This window comes from Mchenga conophoros, linkage group LG4 (assembly GCF_057382185.1).
Source record: "Mchenga conophoros isolate Kocher_MC1m ecotype Shallow Benthic linkage group LG4, M_conophoros_male_GT1.1, whole genome shotgun sequence".
Lineage (NCBI taxonomy): Eukaryota > Metazoa > Chordata > Actinopteri > Cichliformes > Cichlidae > Mchenga > Mchenga conophoros.
Genome location: NC_140529.1, coordinates 7,955,353 through 7,976,239, shown reverse-complemented (window position 1 = coordinate 7,976,239; position 20,887 = coordinate 7,955,353). Strand labels below are relative to the sequence as shown.

At 39.0% G+C, this 20,887-nt stretch overlaps 1 protein-coding gene and 1 pseudogene across 1 annotated transcript; both read left to right on the top strand.

The window, feature by feature from the left end:
- The first annotated feature begins 8,307 nt into the window (after positions 1-8,307).
- On the top strand, positions 8,308-10,554 carry LOC146575464 (histone-lysine N-methyltransferase Set8-like; annotated as a pseudogene).
- Positions 10,555-11,131: 577 nt separating this feature from the next.
- On the top strand, positions 11,132-19,260 carry LOC146575463 (uncharacterized). The gene is made up of 8 exons (XM_085270174.1): positions 11,132-11,184; positions 12,021-12,126; positions 12,703-12,773; positions 12,854-14,878; positions 14,958-15,194; positions 15,266-15,313; positions 17,465-17,563; positions 18,856-19,260. Exons 4-8 carry the CDS (start codon positions 13,360-13,362, stop codon positions 19,089-19,091), a joined length of 2,139 nt encoding a protein of 712 aa, XP_085126300.1. The 5' UTR covers positions 11,132-11,184; positions 12,021-12,126; positions 12,703-12,773; positions 12,854-13,359; the 3' UTR covers positions 19,092-19,260.
- Positions 19,261-20,887: the final 1,627 nt, after the last annotated feature.

Below are 20,887 nucleotides of genomic sequence, written 5' to 3'. Positions count from 1 at the left end.
CAGAGTGATCAGATGTATGAAGATGAGGTTTATGAATCCAGAAAAGATGGTGAACCCAAACAGACGAAGGATGAGGACATTCCAGATGATAGTGAAAGCAGTCAAACTGAGTCCGAGGTTAAAACTGAGGATAAAGTAGATGCTGGAGCTACACGTTATCCATCCAGAATCAGAAAGAGACCTGATTATTTGAGTGATTATATCACGGATGTGAAAGAGTGTGAAAATGAACAGATGCAAACTAGTGTTGATTATTGCTACAGATTGTTGTGTGAAATACCCACATCATTTAGTGAAGCTATTGTGTCAAGTGAGTCAAAAGAATGGGAAAAAGCGATGAATGAAGAAATTCAATCCCTTAAGGAGAATGACACATTTACTTTAACCACTTTACCAGAGGGTAAGAAAGCAGTGGGGGGTAAATGGGTTTATGCCGTTAAAAAGAACTCAGATGGATCAGACAGATATAAAGCTCGATTTGTGGCTAAAGGTTTTAGTCAAACAAAAGGAGTTGATTATGAGGAGACTTTTTCACCGACTGCTAATTTATCGAGTGTGAGAGTTTTGATGCAGAAAGTGGTTCAGGATGATATGTTGGTTCACCAGATGGATGTAAAAACCGCCTATCTACACGCACCAATAAATGAAGAAATATATATACAACAACCAGAAGGTTTTGAGACAGAATCAAGTGAGACTAATAAACTGGTGTATAGACTAAAGAAATCACTTTATGGGCTGAAGCAATCGGGTCGTAACTGGAACCAAACCTTACATGACTATTTAAGCAGTTGTGGATTTAGACAAAATATTGCTGATCATTGTGTGTATTCAAAAGAAACTGAAAGTGAAAAAGTAATCATCATAGTGTGGGTGGATGATTTACTCATTGCAGCTAACAATGAAAATGTGCTTTCAGGCGTGAAAGAAATGCTCTCTTCTAAATTCCAAATGAAAGATCTGGGGAAACTTAACCATTTTCTAGGAATAGATTTTCTTCAAGAAAAAGAATGTGTCAAAATGTCATAGAAAATATATATTGAGAACATTTTAAAAAGATTTAACATGCAAAACTGTAAGCCAAGGTTAACACCCTGTGAACAGAAATGGACTCATTCTGATAAATTCGAGACATTACCAGATGTGAGGAGATATCGTGAAGCGGTAGGATGTCTTATTTATCTGAGCTATTGTACGCGACCTGATTTAAGCTATGTTGTCAGCAAACTGTCACAACACTTCAATGCGCCAACTGTTGATGATTGGACAGCAGTGAAACATGTTCTGAGGTATCTAAAAGGTAGTCAAGGAAAAGAACTGTGTTTTAGGAAATGTTCAAGTGGAAAACTAGGTCTACAAGCATACAGTGATGCAGACTGGGCATCCGATGTTTCTGATAGACGCAGTATGACAGGTTATTGTGTAAGCCTAAATGAAAATGGTCCTTTGATATCATGGAAAACCAAAAAGCAGACAACTACAGCACTATCAACTTGTGAAGCCGAATACATGGCATTAGCAGCAACAATTCAGGAGTGTATGTATTTGACTTATTTGATTCAAGATCTTGATGAGTTTGAGTATGAAATACCTATGATATTGGAGGACAATCAGGGAACAATCGCTTTGTCAAAAAATCCAGTGAACAGACAAAGATGTAAACACATTGATGTGAAATATCATTTTATAAGGTCAGCTGTACATGAAAGGAAAGTGCTCATTGATTACTGTCCAACTGAGTCAATGGTAGCAGATATGATGACGAAACCAGTTTCAAAGTCTAAGTTAGACAAATTCTCTGTATTTGTGTTTGGAATGTAAGATGTTTTTTTCGGAGGACTGTTTTTCCCCAACCTGTGTACAAGTGGGGGTGTTGGATTGTGTGTCCACAGGTGTTTGTACTTTGCGTCACAATAAAATGACGGTAAAAGGCTCCGCCCACTTCCTATCCATGTCTCACCATGCAACGACTTTGTGAATGGACTGGAGAAGTGTAGTGGCAGAGTCCTCCATCAGAAATAAGATATGTGTGTTGACTTTTTATTCTCCCTCAAAAATATTATGCCATGACGTGGCCCAGAGCAGCTCTGCTAACAGTTTCATACAGTATTGTTTGACAGAAATAAAGGAGAAAATTCATTTGTTTTTGTTCATGTGTTTGTTTTTCTATGAGCTTTGATGTGATAAGTATCTGAGGCTGAGACCACGGGACTGTAAAACATGATTGTTGGGCTTCATTTCTGTACTGAACAGTCATTTTAAAATTAGTTAGTAATTAACAATTAACTAATGTTGTTCATGAAACTAAAGTGGCAATGGCAATGAAAATATAATATGGCCAATATTAAAGTTATTATTATATTAATCATTACTTGTTATTACAGCAGTGAACTTGAACTCTGTGTCAAATACTGAGCTTCAGTAAAGATTCAAGTTGCAGTTATTTATATTTCCCATCACCTTAAATCTTCACTCAAAGACAAGTATCTTTGACAGTGTATATATCGATGTATTATATATAAGAGACAAATGTTGTTCTTTTAATATGTTGGTATTACTAAATTTGGCTCAATGCTGACATATATGTGTAAAAATAAAATGTACGAGCTGTGATAACCGTTTGTGATAGAATGAAGAGTAGACTGATATATTAAATATTCCTTTATTGAGTGAGGAAATCAGACCATGTCATGTCATAACTGCTTTAAGTCCTACAAAATAGATATCAGAGCCTTAAACAGGCTGACTTCTGCTAAATGGGTCAAACTGGGCACAAAGTATACAAACACATAACATATTTATAGAATATGATGGAACACTATAGATCAACTTACCTCAGAATATATAAAGCATAGAAATAATTACAGCAATATGATCCAACAAACACAGCAGTACTACTAATGCAAAATACTCAAAGCTTCCTAGAACTGAAACAAACATGGACATTTATTTTGAGGTCCATTCTGCTGCTGATACATACTTTAGGTTTGTGAATATTAAACTTGTTCCTGCCTTTCATAGTGTTTCCCTTGAAGGCCCTGAGTACTTTCTCCCACACTAAAAACACTGGAATGACAACATTATTTGAACATGACCTAATCAGACTGATTCAGGACAGACAATGAGTTCTTTTAACCTTTTCTAGCGTCCTTCACACAGAGGGAACAGTCTGTCTATTCTCTCCATCTGTCAGCTGCTGCTGGCTCTTCCTCCTCCTCTTCCTCACACACTGCTGAGTTTGTCCTGGTGGATCATCAGGGGTGCAAAGCCTCACAGATGATGTGCAGCAGTGGGTTCCTCAGTTTGTCCTCACTCTGGACACTTGCAGTTGTCACACATGGAAATCAAATGTGTGATAAGCTGCAGGATTCAAACACAAGTGTAACTTATAAATACATGTTCATACTTTTATTCCACAATCAGAGAGAAAGAAAAGGAGAGAGAGTGCAGGACAGACAGACAGGTGACAGTCTCAGGTGTACACACTGCTACAAAACAGCAAAAGAGAAGGAGGATTTAGTGTTTGTGTTATTCCGAGTGCTAAACAAGAAGAGTTCCCAGATGGTACAGTGGACACATGTGTGACTCCTGTGATTAAAGCTTCTTTCTTTCAGCTTAACGAGTGAAACAAACGTTCAAACACACGTTAAAGTCCGTTTGGCTCGACACCACCGAACAGAGGCAGCAATATAACATAGCTAACATTAACAGTGCAGTGAATCCTCCTTGTGCCGTGATATTCAGGACTGCAAACCGAGCAGCATCACTAACACAAACACTAAATCCTCCTTCTCTTGTGCTGTTTTGTAGCAGTGTATACACCTGAGACTGTCACCTGTCTGTCTGTCCTGCACTCTCTCTCTTTTTCTTTCTCTCTGATTGTGGAATAAAAGTATGAACATGTATTTATAAGTTACACTTGTGTTTGAATCCTGCAGCTTATCACATATTTGATTTCCATGTGTGACAACTGCAAGTGTCCAGAGTGACGACAGACTGAGGGATCCACTGCTGCACACCATCTGTGAGGCTTTGCAGCCCTGATGATCCACCAGGACAAACTCAGCAGTGTGTGAGGAAGAGGAGGAGGAAGAGCCAGCAGCAGCTGACAGATGGAGAGAATAGACAGACTGTTCCCTGTTTATGAAGGACTGCTAGAAAAGTTTAAAATAACTAATTGTCTGTCCTGAATCAGTCTTATTAGGTAATGTTCAAATAATGTTATCATTCCAGTGTTTTCAGTGTGGGAGAAAGTACTCAGGGCCTTCAAGTTACACACTACGAAAGGCAGCAACAAGTTTAATATTCAGAAACCTAAAGTATGTATCAGCAGCAAAATGGAGCTAAAAATAAATGTTTGTTTCACTTCTATGAAGCTTTGAGTATTTTGGATTAGTAGCACTGCTGTGTTTGTTGCATCATATTGCTGTAATTGTTTATATGCTTTATATATTCTGAGGTAAGTTGATCTATAGTGTTACATCATATTCTATAAGGATGTTATGTGTTTGTTTACTTTCTGTCCAGTTTGACCCATTTAGCAGAAGTCAGCCTGTTTAAGGCTCTGATATCTATTCTGTATGACCTAAAGCAGTTATGACATGGTCTGATTTTCTCACCCAATAAAGGAATATTTAATATATCAGTCTACTCTTTGTTTATCAGAAACAGTTATCACAGCTCGTACATTTTCTTTTTACACATATATGTAAGCATTGAGCCAAATTTAGTAATGCCAACATATCAAACGGACAATATTTGTCTCTTATATATGATACATCTGTATATACACTGTCAAAGATACTTGTCTTTGAGTGAAGGTTTAAGGTCATAGGACATATAAATAACTGCAACTTGAATCTTTACTGAAAATCAGTATTTGACACAGAGTTCACTCACATGAATTTCACTCACATGTGCTGTAGAAGTGATTTGATTTGAGAGTTCAAACTCACTGCTGTAATGGCTTATGATGATTAATATAATAACTATAATATTGGCCATATCATATTTACACTGACTTTAGTCTCATGAACAACATTAGCTAATTGTTATTTACTAGCTAATCTTAAATGACTGCAGTACAAATATGAAGGCCAACAATCATGTTTTACAGTCCTGTGGTCTCAGCCTCAGATACTTATTAAATCACACAAAGCTCGTGTAGAAACAAACACACAAACAAAATATGTTCTCTTTCATTTCTGTCAAACAAAACTGTATGAAACGTTTCCAGCGATTGGTGTTATGGTTGCTAGGCAACCTGGGCAGCGCGATGGAGGCTAGACCGTCCCATTTCACAAGCCTCTTACTTCCGGCCTTAGCGGTCTTTGAGTACGCAGCCTTTGAGGATCGTTGAGGCTGCGTACTTTAAGGCTGCAGACCCTGAATTGGGATACAGCCTTTGTCTCATGTCAGTGTTTTCAGTTTTGCTTCCTTGGTCTCGTTAGCCCTGATGTCTCCCACCAGTGTTCACCTCCTGCCTCTCATTCCCCTCGTTATGCCCTGTGTATTTTAGCCCTGTATTTTCTGTGCTCCCTGTCGCGTCGTAAACGGCACTAATCCTGTGCTGTGTGTCTCCCCGTGGATTAGTTTTGTATTGTCTCTTATTTTCCAACCAGCAATAAAGCTGCCGTTTTTGAGTTTCACTCCAGTCTTCCGAGAGTCTGCATTTTGGGTCCTTTTCCTCGTTCCTGCCTGCACACAGCTGAACTATGACATTTAGGTATGTAGACATGGTCTACATACATACCTGCATGTTAGACCTAATCCCGAACCAAACTATTTAAAGCGGTATTTCCTTTAATTGTTGCTCCAGTTTTGGATATAATGAATTTATTTTTAGAAAATGGATACGTACCATAGGATTTTAAGGTTGCTGTAATTAAACCTCTATTTAAGAAACCCTCTTTTAATCAAGACAACTTAATGAACTATAGACCTATATCTAATCTTCCCTTCATATCTAAAATTCTTGAGGTAATAGTTGCCAATCAGGTGTGTTAGCACTTAAACAATAACGACCTGTTTGAAGAGTTTCAATCTGGCTTTAGAGCTCATCATAGCACTGAAACAGCTCTGGTGAAAGTTACTAATGATATTCTCATGGCCTCAGATAATGGACTGGTGACCATTCTGGTTCTACTGGACCTCAGTGCTGTTTTTGACACATTCAATCACAATATTCTCATAGAAAGGTTTGAAAATGTTGCAGGGATCAAAGGAACAGCACTAGGCTGGTTTAAATCTTACTTGTCCAACAGACTCAAGGTTTGTTTACGTAAATGATAAATCCTCTTCAACCTCTATGGTTACTTGTGGCGTACACCACAGGGTTCTGTACATGGACTGATCCTTTTTACTATATATATGTTCCCTATTGGTAAAATCATTAGACAGCATGGGATAAATTTCCATAGCTATGCACACCTAAATCCTGATGAACCTAATCAGTTATAAAGATTACGGGCATGCTTGGAAGACATAAAAACCTGGATGTCTTCAAACTTCCTCCTTTTGAATTCCGACAAGACAGAAGTTGTCTTTGGACCAGAAGCTCAGAAAAACAAATTACTTGGTCAGTCCCTTCATCTGGATGGCATTAAATTAGCCTCCAGTAATAAAGCAAAGAACCTCTGTGTTATTTTTTGACAAAGACATGTCATTTAGATCTGACATGAAAGAGGTTTCTAGGGTCTCCTCCTTCCACCTCCGTAATATTGCTAAAATTAGAAACATCCCATCCAGGAGTGATGCTGAAAAACTAGTTGATGCCTTTGTTACTTCAAGGCTGCATTACTATAACTCTTAACTATCAGGAAGTCCACATAATGCAACTAAAAGTCTTCAGCTGATCCAAAATGCTGCAGCCAGGGTTCTGATGAATATCAAAAGAACAGATGACATCTCCTCCCGTGTTTTAAATGCACTTTAGAACAGCACGCAGCAACACTACATATGAGCGAGCGGAGGGAGGCATGGGGTCTTCACAGAGCCCCACTCTCTGCCAGCCGTCAGGGCGGGGGGGCCTGAAGGTGGAATTGGCCATCTGATCGAGGCCTGGGTTGCAGCGGCCCCCTGCCACTGCGGAGCCGGGGACGGTCTGCTTGATTTCCACCTCAGGGAGGAGGGCAACATCTGGGTCTGGGTATGAGTTCCCCCTCCGGGGCAAGAATACCTGGACCTGGGATGTAGAGAATGTTTGGGGAGTGTGATTGTGTGTACAGTGTCCATTTATGTCTGTGTCCACGTTGGGTGAGGGCCGAGTGTTTGTGGTTGTGTGTATGAGGGTGGGAAGGTATGTTTGTGTCTGCCGTACACATCACCACAAACAACACCACAAGCAGAGCACAAGTTTTAAGCCAGCGTGGTGTGATTATAGATGCCGTGCAGGTGGGTCCATCTCACATGCAGCGGCATCGCAGAACACGCCCCGCCACATACCCTCTTCCCCCGACTAAGACCGAGGAGCCACCTCCCCCCCCCCTCCATGAGCAAGCGAGGGAATAGGCCTGGAGCATCAGCGCCCCAGCCCAGCCACGGGGAAGTGACTACCTGGGCGTTCGCCTGTAGATCTAGCGGCGCTGGTGACGAGGTGGTTCCAGGGACCGCCCACGCTTCCAGCGGCACCCCCATCCCGCTAGCGCACCAGCCTGTGGCTCACCTGAGCCGGTCGTTCCCTCGCGCTGTCCAACAATTACAATAATTATACGGTTGCTGTAACAGATTGTAGATACAATGCAGGTGAGTCCATCTCACCTGCAGCAGCATCCCAGACCAGCCACAATAATAAAGATTTTTCTATTTCATTATAAACTTTGTCCTAATTATGTCATGAGTTTTTACTATTTAAAAAGAAAAAGAAAGCATCACAAAAACACTTAAGGTCATGAAAATTAATTGTATTGCTGCAATACTTAAATATCTGTGGTCTAATCTATTTTTATTCACCAATCTCATTGTAGCAATAATATGCCTTTTTGGTCCAAGTTAATTATTTGAATTTTAAAACTCTTTTAGCCAAATAACTTTGAAGTTGTTACTAAAACTCATCATCCCCATTTACTACTTTTGTTTCATTCTTTAAAAATTTAGAAGCATAAATATCAGTCTTTTGGAAAAATTACATTTTATACAGTATTATTAAGTCTACATATTCCAAGTGAGTTATGTCAGAATGCACTAGAGCAATTTAACTCTATTACATCATAGCATTCTATTTGCAAGAATCCCAGTGTTAATCCACTGTTCTTGGCCAATGATATCCACTCCTCAGCACTATGGGGGTGCTAATGTACATCTACGCTGGTTGCCAACCACCATGAACATTTAAAGAGCAGAAGAAGAAGAAGAGGACACTAAAGAGTTCAGGTGCACGACATGAGGATTTAATGAGACAGCTTTTATCTTACTGCTTTCGTGGAAGATCAGGTGAGAACCATACAAATTCCCTTACACATGATGTTTATATAAATATATTCATCCAATAAAGCAAAGTAATATAGGTTATTATATTACGTTCGGATACACCAAAGCATCTAATTTTTGACAGTTTAGCTAGCCAGCATGCTAGTAGCAAAAGTTTGACATTCTGTTGCTGTTGGTTTGATTAATTTTGGTTTTAGCATCACAAAACTTGTGGTTTTAAAACTAGTGAGATCTGTTTTCAGAAAATATTTTACAAATGAAACAAAAACTGTAGGACAAATATGCTTATTGTTCAACCATACTAAATCATTATTTTAATTTATAACTTTAAGAAATATAAAAGGTTAAGGAAATGTGGATATGAAAATTAACTCATTAAGATTTGCAGTAACCTTAGACCAAATAAAATATACGAAACAGAACTTCCACAGGTAGGGCATGCAGCCTCTGACACACAGTGATACAAGATAGGAGGAACTGTTGGGAAACACAGATATTTGGAACCTTTAGGGGAGCTCTCCCCAACATAAATAGATTTTTCGATCTGTTTATTTCTATGTCTACATACATTTTGTAGTATAATGTGTTATTTCTAAAGTCATTAATACCTGATCTTTGCAGGGGATGGCGGCAACAAGGCCACGGAGAGCTAAAATAAATCCCATACAAGATGCTAGGTATTACTGCTCCTTAGGTGAAGACAAGGCAGGATTTGATGTGAGGTATATTGATTCATTTAAAGGTGAGTTGATTCCAAAGAATGCAGTCAGCTTCTCAAAATAGAAATTTTTATGTTTTTTGTAGTTTTTTTGTAGCATACCATGCATGAGAAAATTAATAATCACGAATATAATTATACTTGTTTTATTATTATTATTATTATATTTCTATTTTTTCCTTGTCTTTCCCCAAGGAATTATGAACATGTTACATGTTCCAAAATAAATAATACAATATAATCAAATAAAAAACATTTAAAAACAAGAAGGATTTTAATTAAATGGTTTATAGTTTATTGCCCAATTTGTTTTTGATGTGTGTCTTTAGGTCGCGGTGTGTTCAGCTGTCGGTCATTTCAAAAGGGAGATTTTCTTTTTGAGTACAGAGGACAAATCATAACTAAAGAGGAACAAGAAAACCGAATGAAACTTTACCATGATGCACTCAAGGTTTTCATATTTGATTTCAAGTTCAATGGAAAACAGTTATGGTATGTAACTGCTTTGATAAAGGATAAAATACATGAGGTTTACAAATTATAATATTCAAATAATATTTTGAATTGAATATTAAAATGTTATTCAGACGTTCTACAACCTAATATACTTAATGACTTTCTTTACAGAGTGTAATTGTTATTGTATACTTTTTTAGTGTTGATGCTACCAGAGAGGACGGCTCACTTGGCAGACTTGTAAATGACAATGTGAATCCAAACAGTAAAATGACAGTTACCAGAGTGGATGGAAGGCCCCATCTCTGTTTGTTTGCAATCAAAGATATTGGTCCAGGAGAAGAAATCACCTATAACTATGGTGATTCCAACTGGCCATGGAGAAGCAAGGTATAATGTAAATAGTACAGTATAAGTATAAATAGTATTAAATGAATAAAGGCTATACTGAAAAGTATGCATACACACACGGGTCCTGTGTAATACTCAACTGGACAGGTCCAGACATTAGGAGGACTGTATTCATCTTGGCTAGACCCAAAGACTGCCATTCATTATTCATGCTTCTTCCTTAGAAATCCAACATGGTGGCATCTCAGGCTGTGGATGAGATTGCAGCCAGTTCCTCTCCTAACGACGCAACAAAGGTAAATTGGAGTTTCAGTGTCAGATTGTTTTAGTTGTAGACTGAGGTGCTAGTTATTAGGCAGTATTGAGGTATGTGGGTCCTTGGTTATCTTGACCAAGTAAGATGCACGCATTAGGAGGACTGAGATTTGAAACAGGAAGTATAAACAACTGAGTTCTACCTACAAGTGCGCCCACACACACGGGTCCTGTGTATTACTCAACTGGACAGGTCCAGACATTAGGAGGACTGAGTTTAGAAATGAATTCAGATCAATGAGAGTTACTCTGGCAATTGTGCATACACACACGGGTCCTGTGTATTACTCAACTGGACAGGTCCAGACATTAGGAGGACTGTATTCATCTTGGCTAGACCCAAAGACTGCCATTCATTATTCACGCTTCTTCCTTAGAAATCCAACATGGTGCCATCTCAGGCTGTGGATGAGAATGCAGCCAGTTCCTCTCCTAACGACGCAACAAAGGTAAATTGGAGTTTCAGTGTCAGATTGTTTTAGTTGTAGACTGAGGTGCTAGTTATTAGGCAGTATTGAGGTATGTGGGTCCTTGGTTATCTTGACCAAGTAAGATGCACGCATTAGGAGGACTGAGATTTGAAACAGGAAGTATAAACAACTGAGTTCTACCTACAAGTGCGCCCACACACACGGGTCCTGTGTATTACTCAACTGGACAGGTCCAGACATTAGGAGGACTGAGTTTAGAAATGAATTCAGATCAATGAGAGTTACTCTGGCAATTGTGCATACACACACGGGTCCTGTGTATTACTCAACTGGACAGGTCCAGACATTAGGAGGACTGTATTCATCTTGGCTAGACCCAAAGACTGCCATTCATTATTCACGCTTCTTCCTTAGAAATCCAACATGGTGCCATCTCAGGCTGTGGATGAGAATGCAGCCAGTTCCTCTCCTAACGACGCAACAAAGGTAAATTGGAGTTTCAGTGTCAGATTGTTTTAGTTGTAGACTGAGGTGCTAGTTATTAGGCAGTATTGAGGTATGTGGGTCCTTGGTTATCTTGACCAAGTAAGATGCACGCATTAGGAGGACTGAGATTTGAAACAAGAAGTATGAAACCCCAACCCTAAATCTGGTTTGCATAAAGACGTAGTTCTCGGCTTGGTTGAAATGAACTCTGATGTAGTTAGATCGCATATTTGAATTTCAGCTGATCAAGGAGCAAGAATGAAGCTTACTATAGGAAGGAGCATGTAAATACAACCGAAACAATCGCTAAACTCTTTCCTGTTAATGCTAAGCACATTTATGTAACATTGTTGTGTAAAGGCCATCCGTTATGTCTTGATGGATTCATGACTTCATGATTTAATTATACTTTTTTACACTCCCAGTCAAAACTTTGGACACATCTTCTCATTTCAGAAAGAACAAATTGTAAGTCTAATCTTTTTTGGGTGTTGTGGGTCCACAATGAATTTTCTTTTCATTGTGGTTTTGTAATATATACCATAATATAAAACCTAGAAGAACAAATTGTTTTGAAAATTGATCTATATACAGCAGGTATTTTTCCCTTTAAATTTTGCATTGCAAAAGTTACAAAAATTGATTTAATAGTTTTAGTAACACTTGAACCTGTTTTTTTTTTTTTTTTTTTTTTTTTTTTTTTTTTTCTTCCGTCCTTAACTCCTTTTTAAAGAGGAACCAAAACAACTATTTGGTTGTGATATTTTACATCACAAAAGTATGAATTTTGTTTTTGATTACACTGTTTTTTTTTTTTGTTTTTTTTTACCAAACAGGACTGCGATCATGATCTAGTCCCTGACGAAATGTCAAGTTTAGAAAAATGTTTTGCATGTGGAGGACCTTTTTCGCCTCTGAAATGGAGTGGTGTGAGATGTGAAGGTAATTATTTAATTATGGAAGGTTGGGTACATTAGAATATCTTAAATATGATCCATAAGGAACACTATAAAAACTAATCCATAAGTAAATATGATATATGTTCATAATGAACCTTTTACATCTGCACTTTTTACATATTTACTTACCATGTCATTATTAAAGCTGCTATACCCAATTTGCAAAAACAAGTTAGCTTAACATATTTTTTTTTCATGTTCATAACAACATTTTAACAAAGCATAGCTATAAATGTTGTTTGGAGATTAAAGAAAAAAAAATGAAGTGGTTCTGTTGCATTTGTCTAAAACCATCAGCCAATAACATGGCTCAGTCCAGAAAAACGATAGAACAGTCTTTCCTGACTCCTTAAATTCTACATTAACATGGCTCCACCACACTATGCACTGGCCTGTTTAGCAGCAAAGCACACCAGGGGGTGTGGCCTATGGATAATATCCAATGGGAGGGGGGAGCCTTCTTGACTGTGTTTATGCTTCCATCTAGCCTGTTTTTTTTAAATTGGGGAAAGCGGCTTTAACTACCTTTCTTTTATTAACTTAATTTTTCTCTGTCTAGTTTGCTACCAGTCCTGGCACAAAAGATGTTATGTTAGCCACAAGGTGAACCTCACTGAACCTCTTCCAGAGGTAAGTGTTTTTGCAGAATTCTTCTCAGTAAAATATGTAAGGTAAACAAAGTCTTACTTTGTGTTTTTGATTGTTATTAGGTCTTTAGTGAAGATAGTTCAAGTGAGGGGGCTTCATCAGAAGAGGAATATGTGCCAGATTCTATAGCTGACTCAGACAGCTCATGGGACAACAAATCAGAGCCTTTAAATATAAGTTGCAAACAAGTACAGAACTCTGAGATCTCCAGCAGTCAATCTGCTTGCAAAACGAAAAGACCTCGCCTAGAAAGTTTTTTAGAGAGAGTAGGACAAAGAATTTCAGAAGAAGATCAATATCTGAAGATGGAATTGGCACAAGACAGCTCGACGTATCAGGGGTTATTGCCACAGCAGAAAAGTCTGATGCTGAAGGCATTGTTGATGACTCTAATACTACGGCTGAAGATTCCTTAAAAACATCCTCCTCACTAAGAAACAAAACATACTGCTACATTTGTGGAAAACTACAGACAAAGTTTACACGTCATTTAAAAACTCATGAGAAATCACATGCAGATGTTGCTCGAGTTTTAAGTCTTCCCAAGAAGTCCAAAGACCGTTTGAAAATGCTTTCTAAGCTGCGAAACAAAGGAAACCACAGACATAACTCGGAGGTCATCGCAAGTGGGATTGGATCATTAAAAACCAGACGCACATCAAAAAAACCCTACAAAGGAAAAGACTATATTCACTGCATTTATTGCGAGGCATTATATCTTAAAAGAGATCTTTGGAGACATGTTCGTAAATGTTCTTCAAAACCAGTGGAGGCCAATTCAGAGGGGGGACGAAAAAAGGTCTTGTCCCTGGCCTGTATGAGTGAGTCAGCTCTGTGTCAGCAAGTTTCCCCCGGTGTTTGGAAGATATTAGCTGTCATGAAAGATGATGAAATAACTTCTACTGTGCGAAGTGACTTCTCTATTCTTCAGCTTGCTCAATCATTCTTTAACAAACATGGGAAAGATCCCACCAAATTTGACTACATTCGCCAGACACTCCGAGAATGTGGAAGACTTCTGCTCACACTTCGGAAAGAATGCTCAATACACACTTTTGAGGATGCTGTAAGACCTGCAAATTTCAATGTGGTTATCAAAGCTGTTAAGAAGGTGTGTGGGTATGATGAAGAAAAGAACTGCTACTCGACTCCAAGCCTTGCTTTAAAGTTGGGACACTCACTGCAGAAAGTCTGTGATATTATACATTGCAGAGCACTGATGGCAGAAGACAGTGCACTGATAAAGTCAACCCAGAGTTTCAAAACCCTTTATGCTACAAAGTGGTCAGAACTCATCTCCCATACTGCATTAACCACACTAAACGAGCGGCACTTCAACAAGCCTTCCACACTTCCTTTCACAGAAGATGTTCAGCGTCTTCATAGACATCTGGAGAAGACTACAGAACAAGCACTGAAGGACTTGGAAGAGCATAGTTCACCAAAATCATACAGTGAACTTTGTAAAGCTACCATGGCAAATGTAATACTATTTAACAGGAGAAGAGGGGGAGAAATTTCAAAGATGACACTGAATGGCTTCCAGGAGAGAGACACTAGTACCCTGCACAAGGATGTTGCAATTGGACTGACAAAATTTGAACTTTACCTTTGTCAACACTTCAGTCGTGTAGAATTGAGGGGTAAACGAGGACGCAAGGTTGCAGTGCTACTTTCACCAGACATGGTGAATGCCATAACACGGCTGACAGAGAAAAGACAAGACTGTGGTGTTCTGGCAGAAAACATATTCCTGTTTGCCAGACCTCATTGTCTGACTCCCTACAGAGGACAGGACTGTTTGAGGATTTATGCGACTGAATGTGGGGCTGAAAACCCTGAACACCTACGTTCAACGCAGTTGCGCAAACATGTCGCAACTTTGTCTCAGATCTTAAACCTCAAGAATCACGAGTTAGACCAAGTTGCCAACTTCCTAGGTCATGATATTCGTGTTCATCGCGAATATTATAGACTTCCAGAGGCTACTACCCAGCTTGCCAAAATATCCAAACTACTGATTGCCATGGAGAAAGGGTCTCTCAAAAGCCTTCAAGGCAAAACACTTGAAGAGATTGAAATCGAAGGTAAAGTGGTGTTAAGAATTATACACGTTTCCTGCACTATAACCTTATAATTCATTAAGACAATCTTTTATTTTGTTAGATAACCTACAGTTGACAGATTCAAGTGAAGAAAGTGAGGTCGGAGCGGAGCGTGAGGAGGTCGGAGCGGAGCGTGAGGAGGTCGGAGCGGAGCGTGAGGAGGTCGGAGCGGAGCGTGAGGAGGTCGGAGCGGAGCGTGAGGAGGTCGGAGCGGAGCGTGAGGAGGTCGGAGCGGAGCGTGAGGAGGTCGGAGCGGAGCGTGAGGTCAATGAAGGAAATCTTGTATATCCACAGATTGGTAAGTACAATGTGATTAGTCTCAACTTTGTTCAATTTATGAAATCACATGACTAATAGACTTTATTACAGATTCTATAGATACTAGAATGATGAAGAAAGTTGTCAAGGAACCTCCAGGTATGTGTTTGTCATCATTTATTGAAGCTTTTACCTTTTGTAACTACTTCCTAGACACTTTTGCTATCTTTGCTATCTTTATGTAAAAAAAAAAAAAAAGATAATTCATTACTATCATTTTTCCAGTGATTGTTACCTTTGTCCAAATGGTAATTTAAAGAAAGTCAAGGATCTTTCTAAAGACCAGCTCAACAGAATAGAAAGGTCAGTTTTGGAGGATGGTCAGGTAGGAAATGCTAGTTTGAACAGGTGATTTTGAGCTGTGATTTAAAGTTCTAGAGAGAATCTAATGAGCAGAGGAAGTTCCAGAGGGTGCAATTAGCAGTGGCAAAGGATTGTACCCTCAGATTTATGATTTTGATGATGGGGGTAAGGAGGTTAGTGTTAGCAGTGTTGTGGGAGAGTGACAGTAAAGACAATCCCTCAGGGTGGCGGGGGCGAGGTTGTTGAAGGCTTAAAAGTTGATTAGGAGTTTGCACTCAATACTATAGTCAGTGTGCAGCCAGTAATGTTCTTTTTAGGATGTGGTGATATAGTCTCTAGAGTGAGTGCAGTAGAGTAAGGGGGCAGCAGAGTTCTTAATAGATTGCAGTTCTTGGAGGTGAGTTTGGGGAAAGCAAAGATGCTGGGATTCTTTTTGAGGGTGGAGAGAATGGATAGGATTAGGAAGAACAATATCATTGGGACTGCACATGTTGGAAAAAATGTCTACATTGTTCTACATTGGCCAGGTTGAGGTTGTGTTGGGCATGTGCAAACAAGGGACAGTGAGGAAGGTTTGTTGAAGGATGTTAGAAAGGAAGCTGCCCTGCAGGAGACAGAAGGAGATGAGATTAATCAAGAGAGATGAAAATAGTTGGTGTGTGGAGGGCTGATCTACTACTCTTTATTTACCTGGTTTGCGCTTCTGAAGTATTCCCTCTACGCTCTCATCCTCTTTCTACAGTAAATCAGTGGTGAGTGGAAAGTTGACCAGTCACCGGAGTAGTGATGGGTCGTTCGCGAACGAAATGGCTCTTAGAGCTGGTTCTTTGAAGTGAACGATGCGAGCCGGCTCCTTATTGGGAGCCGTGGATTTTTTTTTTTTTACTTTCTCTTGCCCTCTCTCTCACTTTTTTCGCTGCACGTCAGCCTTGTGTTTGCGCTGAGTAGAGACGGGAGGGGCGCAAACAGAGCCTTGCGTTTGCACCCCTCCCGCCTCTGAGCAGAGGGAGGAGCTAGGGGCGGTAGTTACACTCGCAACAGCAGTAGCACACGAAAAGAGCAGCAGGGAGAGAGAGAGAAAGAGAGCCGGGAGCAACAACAAGAGACAATGTCGTCACATTAGAAAGGTGGAGTAAAGAAAATGAGTGACACCAAGAAAAGAAGCAAAATCTAGAACCATTTAAATTTTACTGACAATACATAGGCAGAGTGTAGAGTCTGCAAGAAAAGGATATCATATAGAGCCGGTGCACGGGCACCTGAAAACTGTCCACTCATCAGTGCGATGGGAAGATAAAACACAGTGAATTAAGTGTGATATAAGTGAAGCTGCCAGTGTGTCTACCCACTGAGCTGAGCACTGGGCACTTGGTATTTTTAAATTTAAAGTTTAAATTTTAAAAGTTAAATTGTAAATGGTAGGTTTTTGTATTTTATAATTTATTTTTTAAATTTTATTTGGAGTGAATAAATAAAAGCAGATTTATATAATGAACATATATACATAGAAAACACGTTTTTAAACATTAGTAATTCATTTTGTGCATAATTTTATATTGTTGTTAATAATAAATGAATGAAAGCAACAAAATAACCTGAAGAGCCGGTTCGGGAGCCGAAAGAGCCGGCTCTTTTTAGTGAGCCGAGCCGAGAGAGCCGGATCTCTAAAAAGAGCCGGAAATCCCATCACTACACCGGAGTCTTGTTTGGAGAAAAATTCAGCCTTGTATCTTTTAATATCAGCTGTAATAGCTCTAGCCATATTCCACATTCACATGTGTCACCTTAAACTAAAAGTCATAGTTGCGACTCTGGATTTATCTTAGAAACCATATTCAAGATTTCAAGGTCCATTAGTTGCTTGACCACATTCAGGAGCATTTGACATTACATTATAAGAGATTTAATACAACAAATATATGCTTACTGTTTTGTTTTGTTTTTCAGCACAAAGTAAAAATGGAGCGGGTAAGGTCATTGAACCCAACAGAATACTAAACAAGGAGATGAAGCCAAGCAGTAAGAAGAAAACAAATAAACAATCTGGTAAATGGTGACATGCATACAAAAGTCACTTAAGCACAAATGTAAACTTCATGCATTTTTGAACCCAGTTATCCACACCACCCAAGCCAGTATGGTGACTATGCTCATCTTTCTGCCAGGGACCGTACCATAATTCTACAACTTGGTTAGACAATTATATTAACCTACTTGGTAAGGTAAAACATAAATCACATTCAATGTGGAACAATACCTTGTATTAAGTAATGGGATAAATGTTTAAATTACTTTCCCTATGCCTGTTTTAATCTGTAATACATTTAAATACTTATCATTTTCAAAACAGCAATGCACCAAAACAATTAATAAACAAAGCAATGAGAACATATTATGATTTGGGTTTTTAATTTTGAGGATTCCTCAACCATTGGGCTTCTACATTATCTCCATACTCTGAACATCATCTTATTCCCATAGGCAGAATCTGGATAATATTGGAAAATTTGGGCTGGTTTGGCTAATTGTGGGCTGTAACCTGAACGTCTTGAAGAAAATTATGTTCACTGAAAAAACCTGAAGGCCCACCTCATGGTCAGGCAGGGTCCACCCTTGTTTTTAAATAAACATTTGAGTCAGACAGTTATATATGAAATGTTTGAGTATATGTTATACATTTCAAATTATTACAATATCATGCTATACATGTTTTTTGTTGTATAACGGTGTGTGGAATAAAATGCTCTCCATCCATAGTGATTTGCCATAGCTATTTATTGGAATTCTGACTTAATGTGGGCTACCTTTCAGAATTTTACATTTAAATAAATGTATTCATCCATTGTAATAAGTATTTAAACAGTCAGCATTACAGGATTTATACCAAAGAAACACTGTTACAACAAATTCACCTTAAAGGGGACATATTATGCAAAACCCACTTTTTTTTGTTGCTTTTGTATGTATATTTGGTTATGAATTGCCTCCCGACTCCTTAAGTGTAGGTTTTCAACAACTAAAAAAGGAGCTCTTTTAGGTCCCAGGTAGTGTATTTTGCACAATCCAGCATAATCACAGCCTCAGCACCTGTCCTCGTGGACAATGCAAAGGCCGTCTTTGGGCTGTGTAGACTAAACACTAACTGTTCTTAGCAGGGCTGTAAAACTAGTGTGTGCAGAACTCAATTCTTCGGCTTATTTGAAGGAAGCCGATTATCGCCATTATATTTTTGCATCCTACAACCATGTCAACTCACACAATTGAGCATAATACGTCCCCTTTAATTTAAAAATTGTTTAAAAAGTAGTTTGTTTACATTTATTTTTTTCTGCTTCTAGCTTCTCTGGAAAATGCAAGGAGGGTCAAAAAGCATCCTTGGTCTCCCACGGAGGTTGCTGCGATAATGAAGTATTTTGGCGAACATATCAAAAAAGGAAAACTGGCCACTATTATCGAATGCCAGCAATGCAAAACTGCAGAAGATCCTGCTCTGGCTGGTCGTTCTATTCAAAACATCAGAGATTTTGTGAGGAATCGGGGCGTGTCGTTGAAGAAAAAAGAAAATCCTATGTAGAGGAGTCTACATAACTCCAAAGTACTTCTTGGAGGAGTTACAAAAGATATTTTGTATGTTTTGGTTTCTCATTTATTTATTTTAGAATTTTACTATTAGAAGATTGGTAAATTCATTTTGTTGACACTGTTTTAGTGCATCTGATCTAAGAGGACATATAATTTTATATTGCCAGTTAGTTTCATTTCTGTTAACAAAACAATCCTGTTTTTGTAAAATGCACTCAATTTGTTCCTTTTATTCACCTGTTGCCCTTTTAATACACACAAAATACATGTTTGTGTATGTGTATGGCCTTTGTCCTGTTAATAAAGTTAGCCCTGACAATTACTGTTCATGTCAGGGGGAGGAGCCAAGTTACCTAATTAGTGTTGTCCTCTTATTACACCATGTTGTCAGGTTCTTATATTTTGAGTTCTGGGCCCTGTTTCAGGAAGCCGGTTTAGAAAACTCAGAGTGAAAAACGATACGCAGGGTTGAGTAACCCCGAACTGTCCAACTCGGAATATTCGGTTTCAGAAAGGCTGATAACAATTAGTTCAGTCAACGCGGAGTTGCTTTAACCCCAAGTGAAGCGCGCGGACGAGGATACATAAAGCCCTGATAAGTGGAGCACAGATTAAGCGAGTCACCATGGAGACGGAGGGAAAGAAGGCGCGGTCAATGTATTTCACAGCGCTTGAGGCCGAAATTCTGATGGCAGCATATGCCGATAACATGCAAATTCCGCGGAAAAAAGTAACACAGCCACAGCTGCAAAAGAAAGGGAGCATGCATGGCAAAACATAGCCGACAGAGTCAATGCGTGAGTGTTAATTTAAACATTGATCTAGGGATTTCCACCCATTTAACACGTTATTTTATCATATGTTATTTTATTTGTTATTTTATACATTTTATTTTGTGATGTGATGTGAGCGCAGGTGCAACCCAACAGGCCCCAAACGTTCCTGGCAGCAAGTAAAAATGAAATATAAAAATATAGTCCAAACAGGTAAGGTGTAATTGTATTATGAGCCATAGTGCTTGGTCTGTTTGTCCCATGTAAATCAATTGCAGTTAGAGGCTACATTAATTTTCTTTCTGTAAGCACTTATTGAAATTATCTGAGCACATTACAAGTACATATTTGCTTACTCTGTATGCTCAAATGTGACCCGTTATAGCCAACAGAAAAAAAGCGGAGGCCCGAAAAACAGGTGGGGGTCCTCCACCACCACCACTCACAGAGGCTGAGCAGTTGCCCTCAGCCAAAACAGTGGGCGCCCTGTGGCCGAAGGCATCTCTGCGGGGACATCCTCTGAGTCAATAACCCCGCAAGACACAAGTGCCTACATAAGGGGTAAATCCAAAATAATACATGATGTGCATACATCCTTTCTTCACAGTCACCTTTGCAGTGCTACTCATTCATTTGATAAACTCTTTACCATAATGGATTATTTTGTAGTGAAGTTATTTTCCGACTGATTTTGCCTTCCCTCAGTCTTGGTTGTCTTTGAGAGCATAATGACAATGAAGTGTAAGGTGATTGGTATGTTTGTTAATTGCCATTTGGTCCCTTGTAAGTTATAAGTGACCTGTATAAACCTCATATTCTATCAGTTGATGGTGATGGTGTACTGCATCTGGTGCAGCCTCCTGTTGAGCCAGACCAACATGCAGTTGTGAGTAATACTCCACAGATTATATGAGTTTACAGTAGAACAGCAATGTTGTCTATTTCTTTACTACAGGAAAATAATGAAGAAACATTGACAGCTGTTACAGAGGAGGAAGCAACAGAGACACTTTAT

What these genes read in the sequence shown, in the direction of transcription:
- LOC146575463 (XM_085270174.1), top strand. Translation starts at nt 13,360, where the DNA reads ATGCTTTCTAAGCTGCGAAACAAAGGAAACCACAGACATAACTCGGAG. An exon ending in TCTTGTATATCCACAGATTG is followed by an intron (nt 15,195 to 15,265) that starts GTAAGTACAATG and finishes ACTTTATTACAG; the next exon opens with ATTCTATAGATACTAGAATG. An exon ending in GAAAACAAATAAACAATCTG is followed by an intron (nt 17,564 to 18,855) that starts GTAAATGGTGAC and finishes TTCTGCTTCTAG; the next exon opens with CTTCTCTGGAAAATGCAAGG.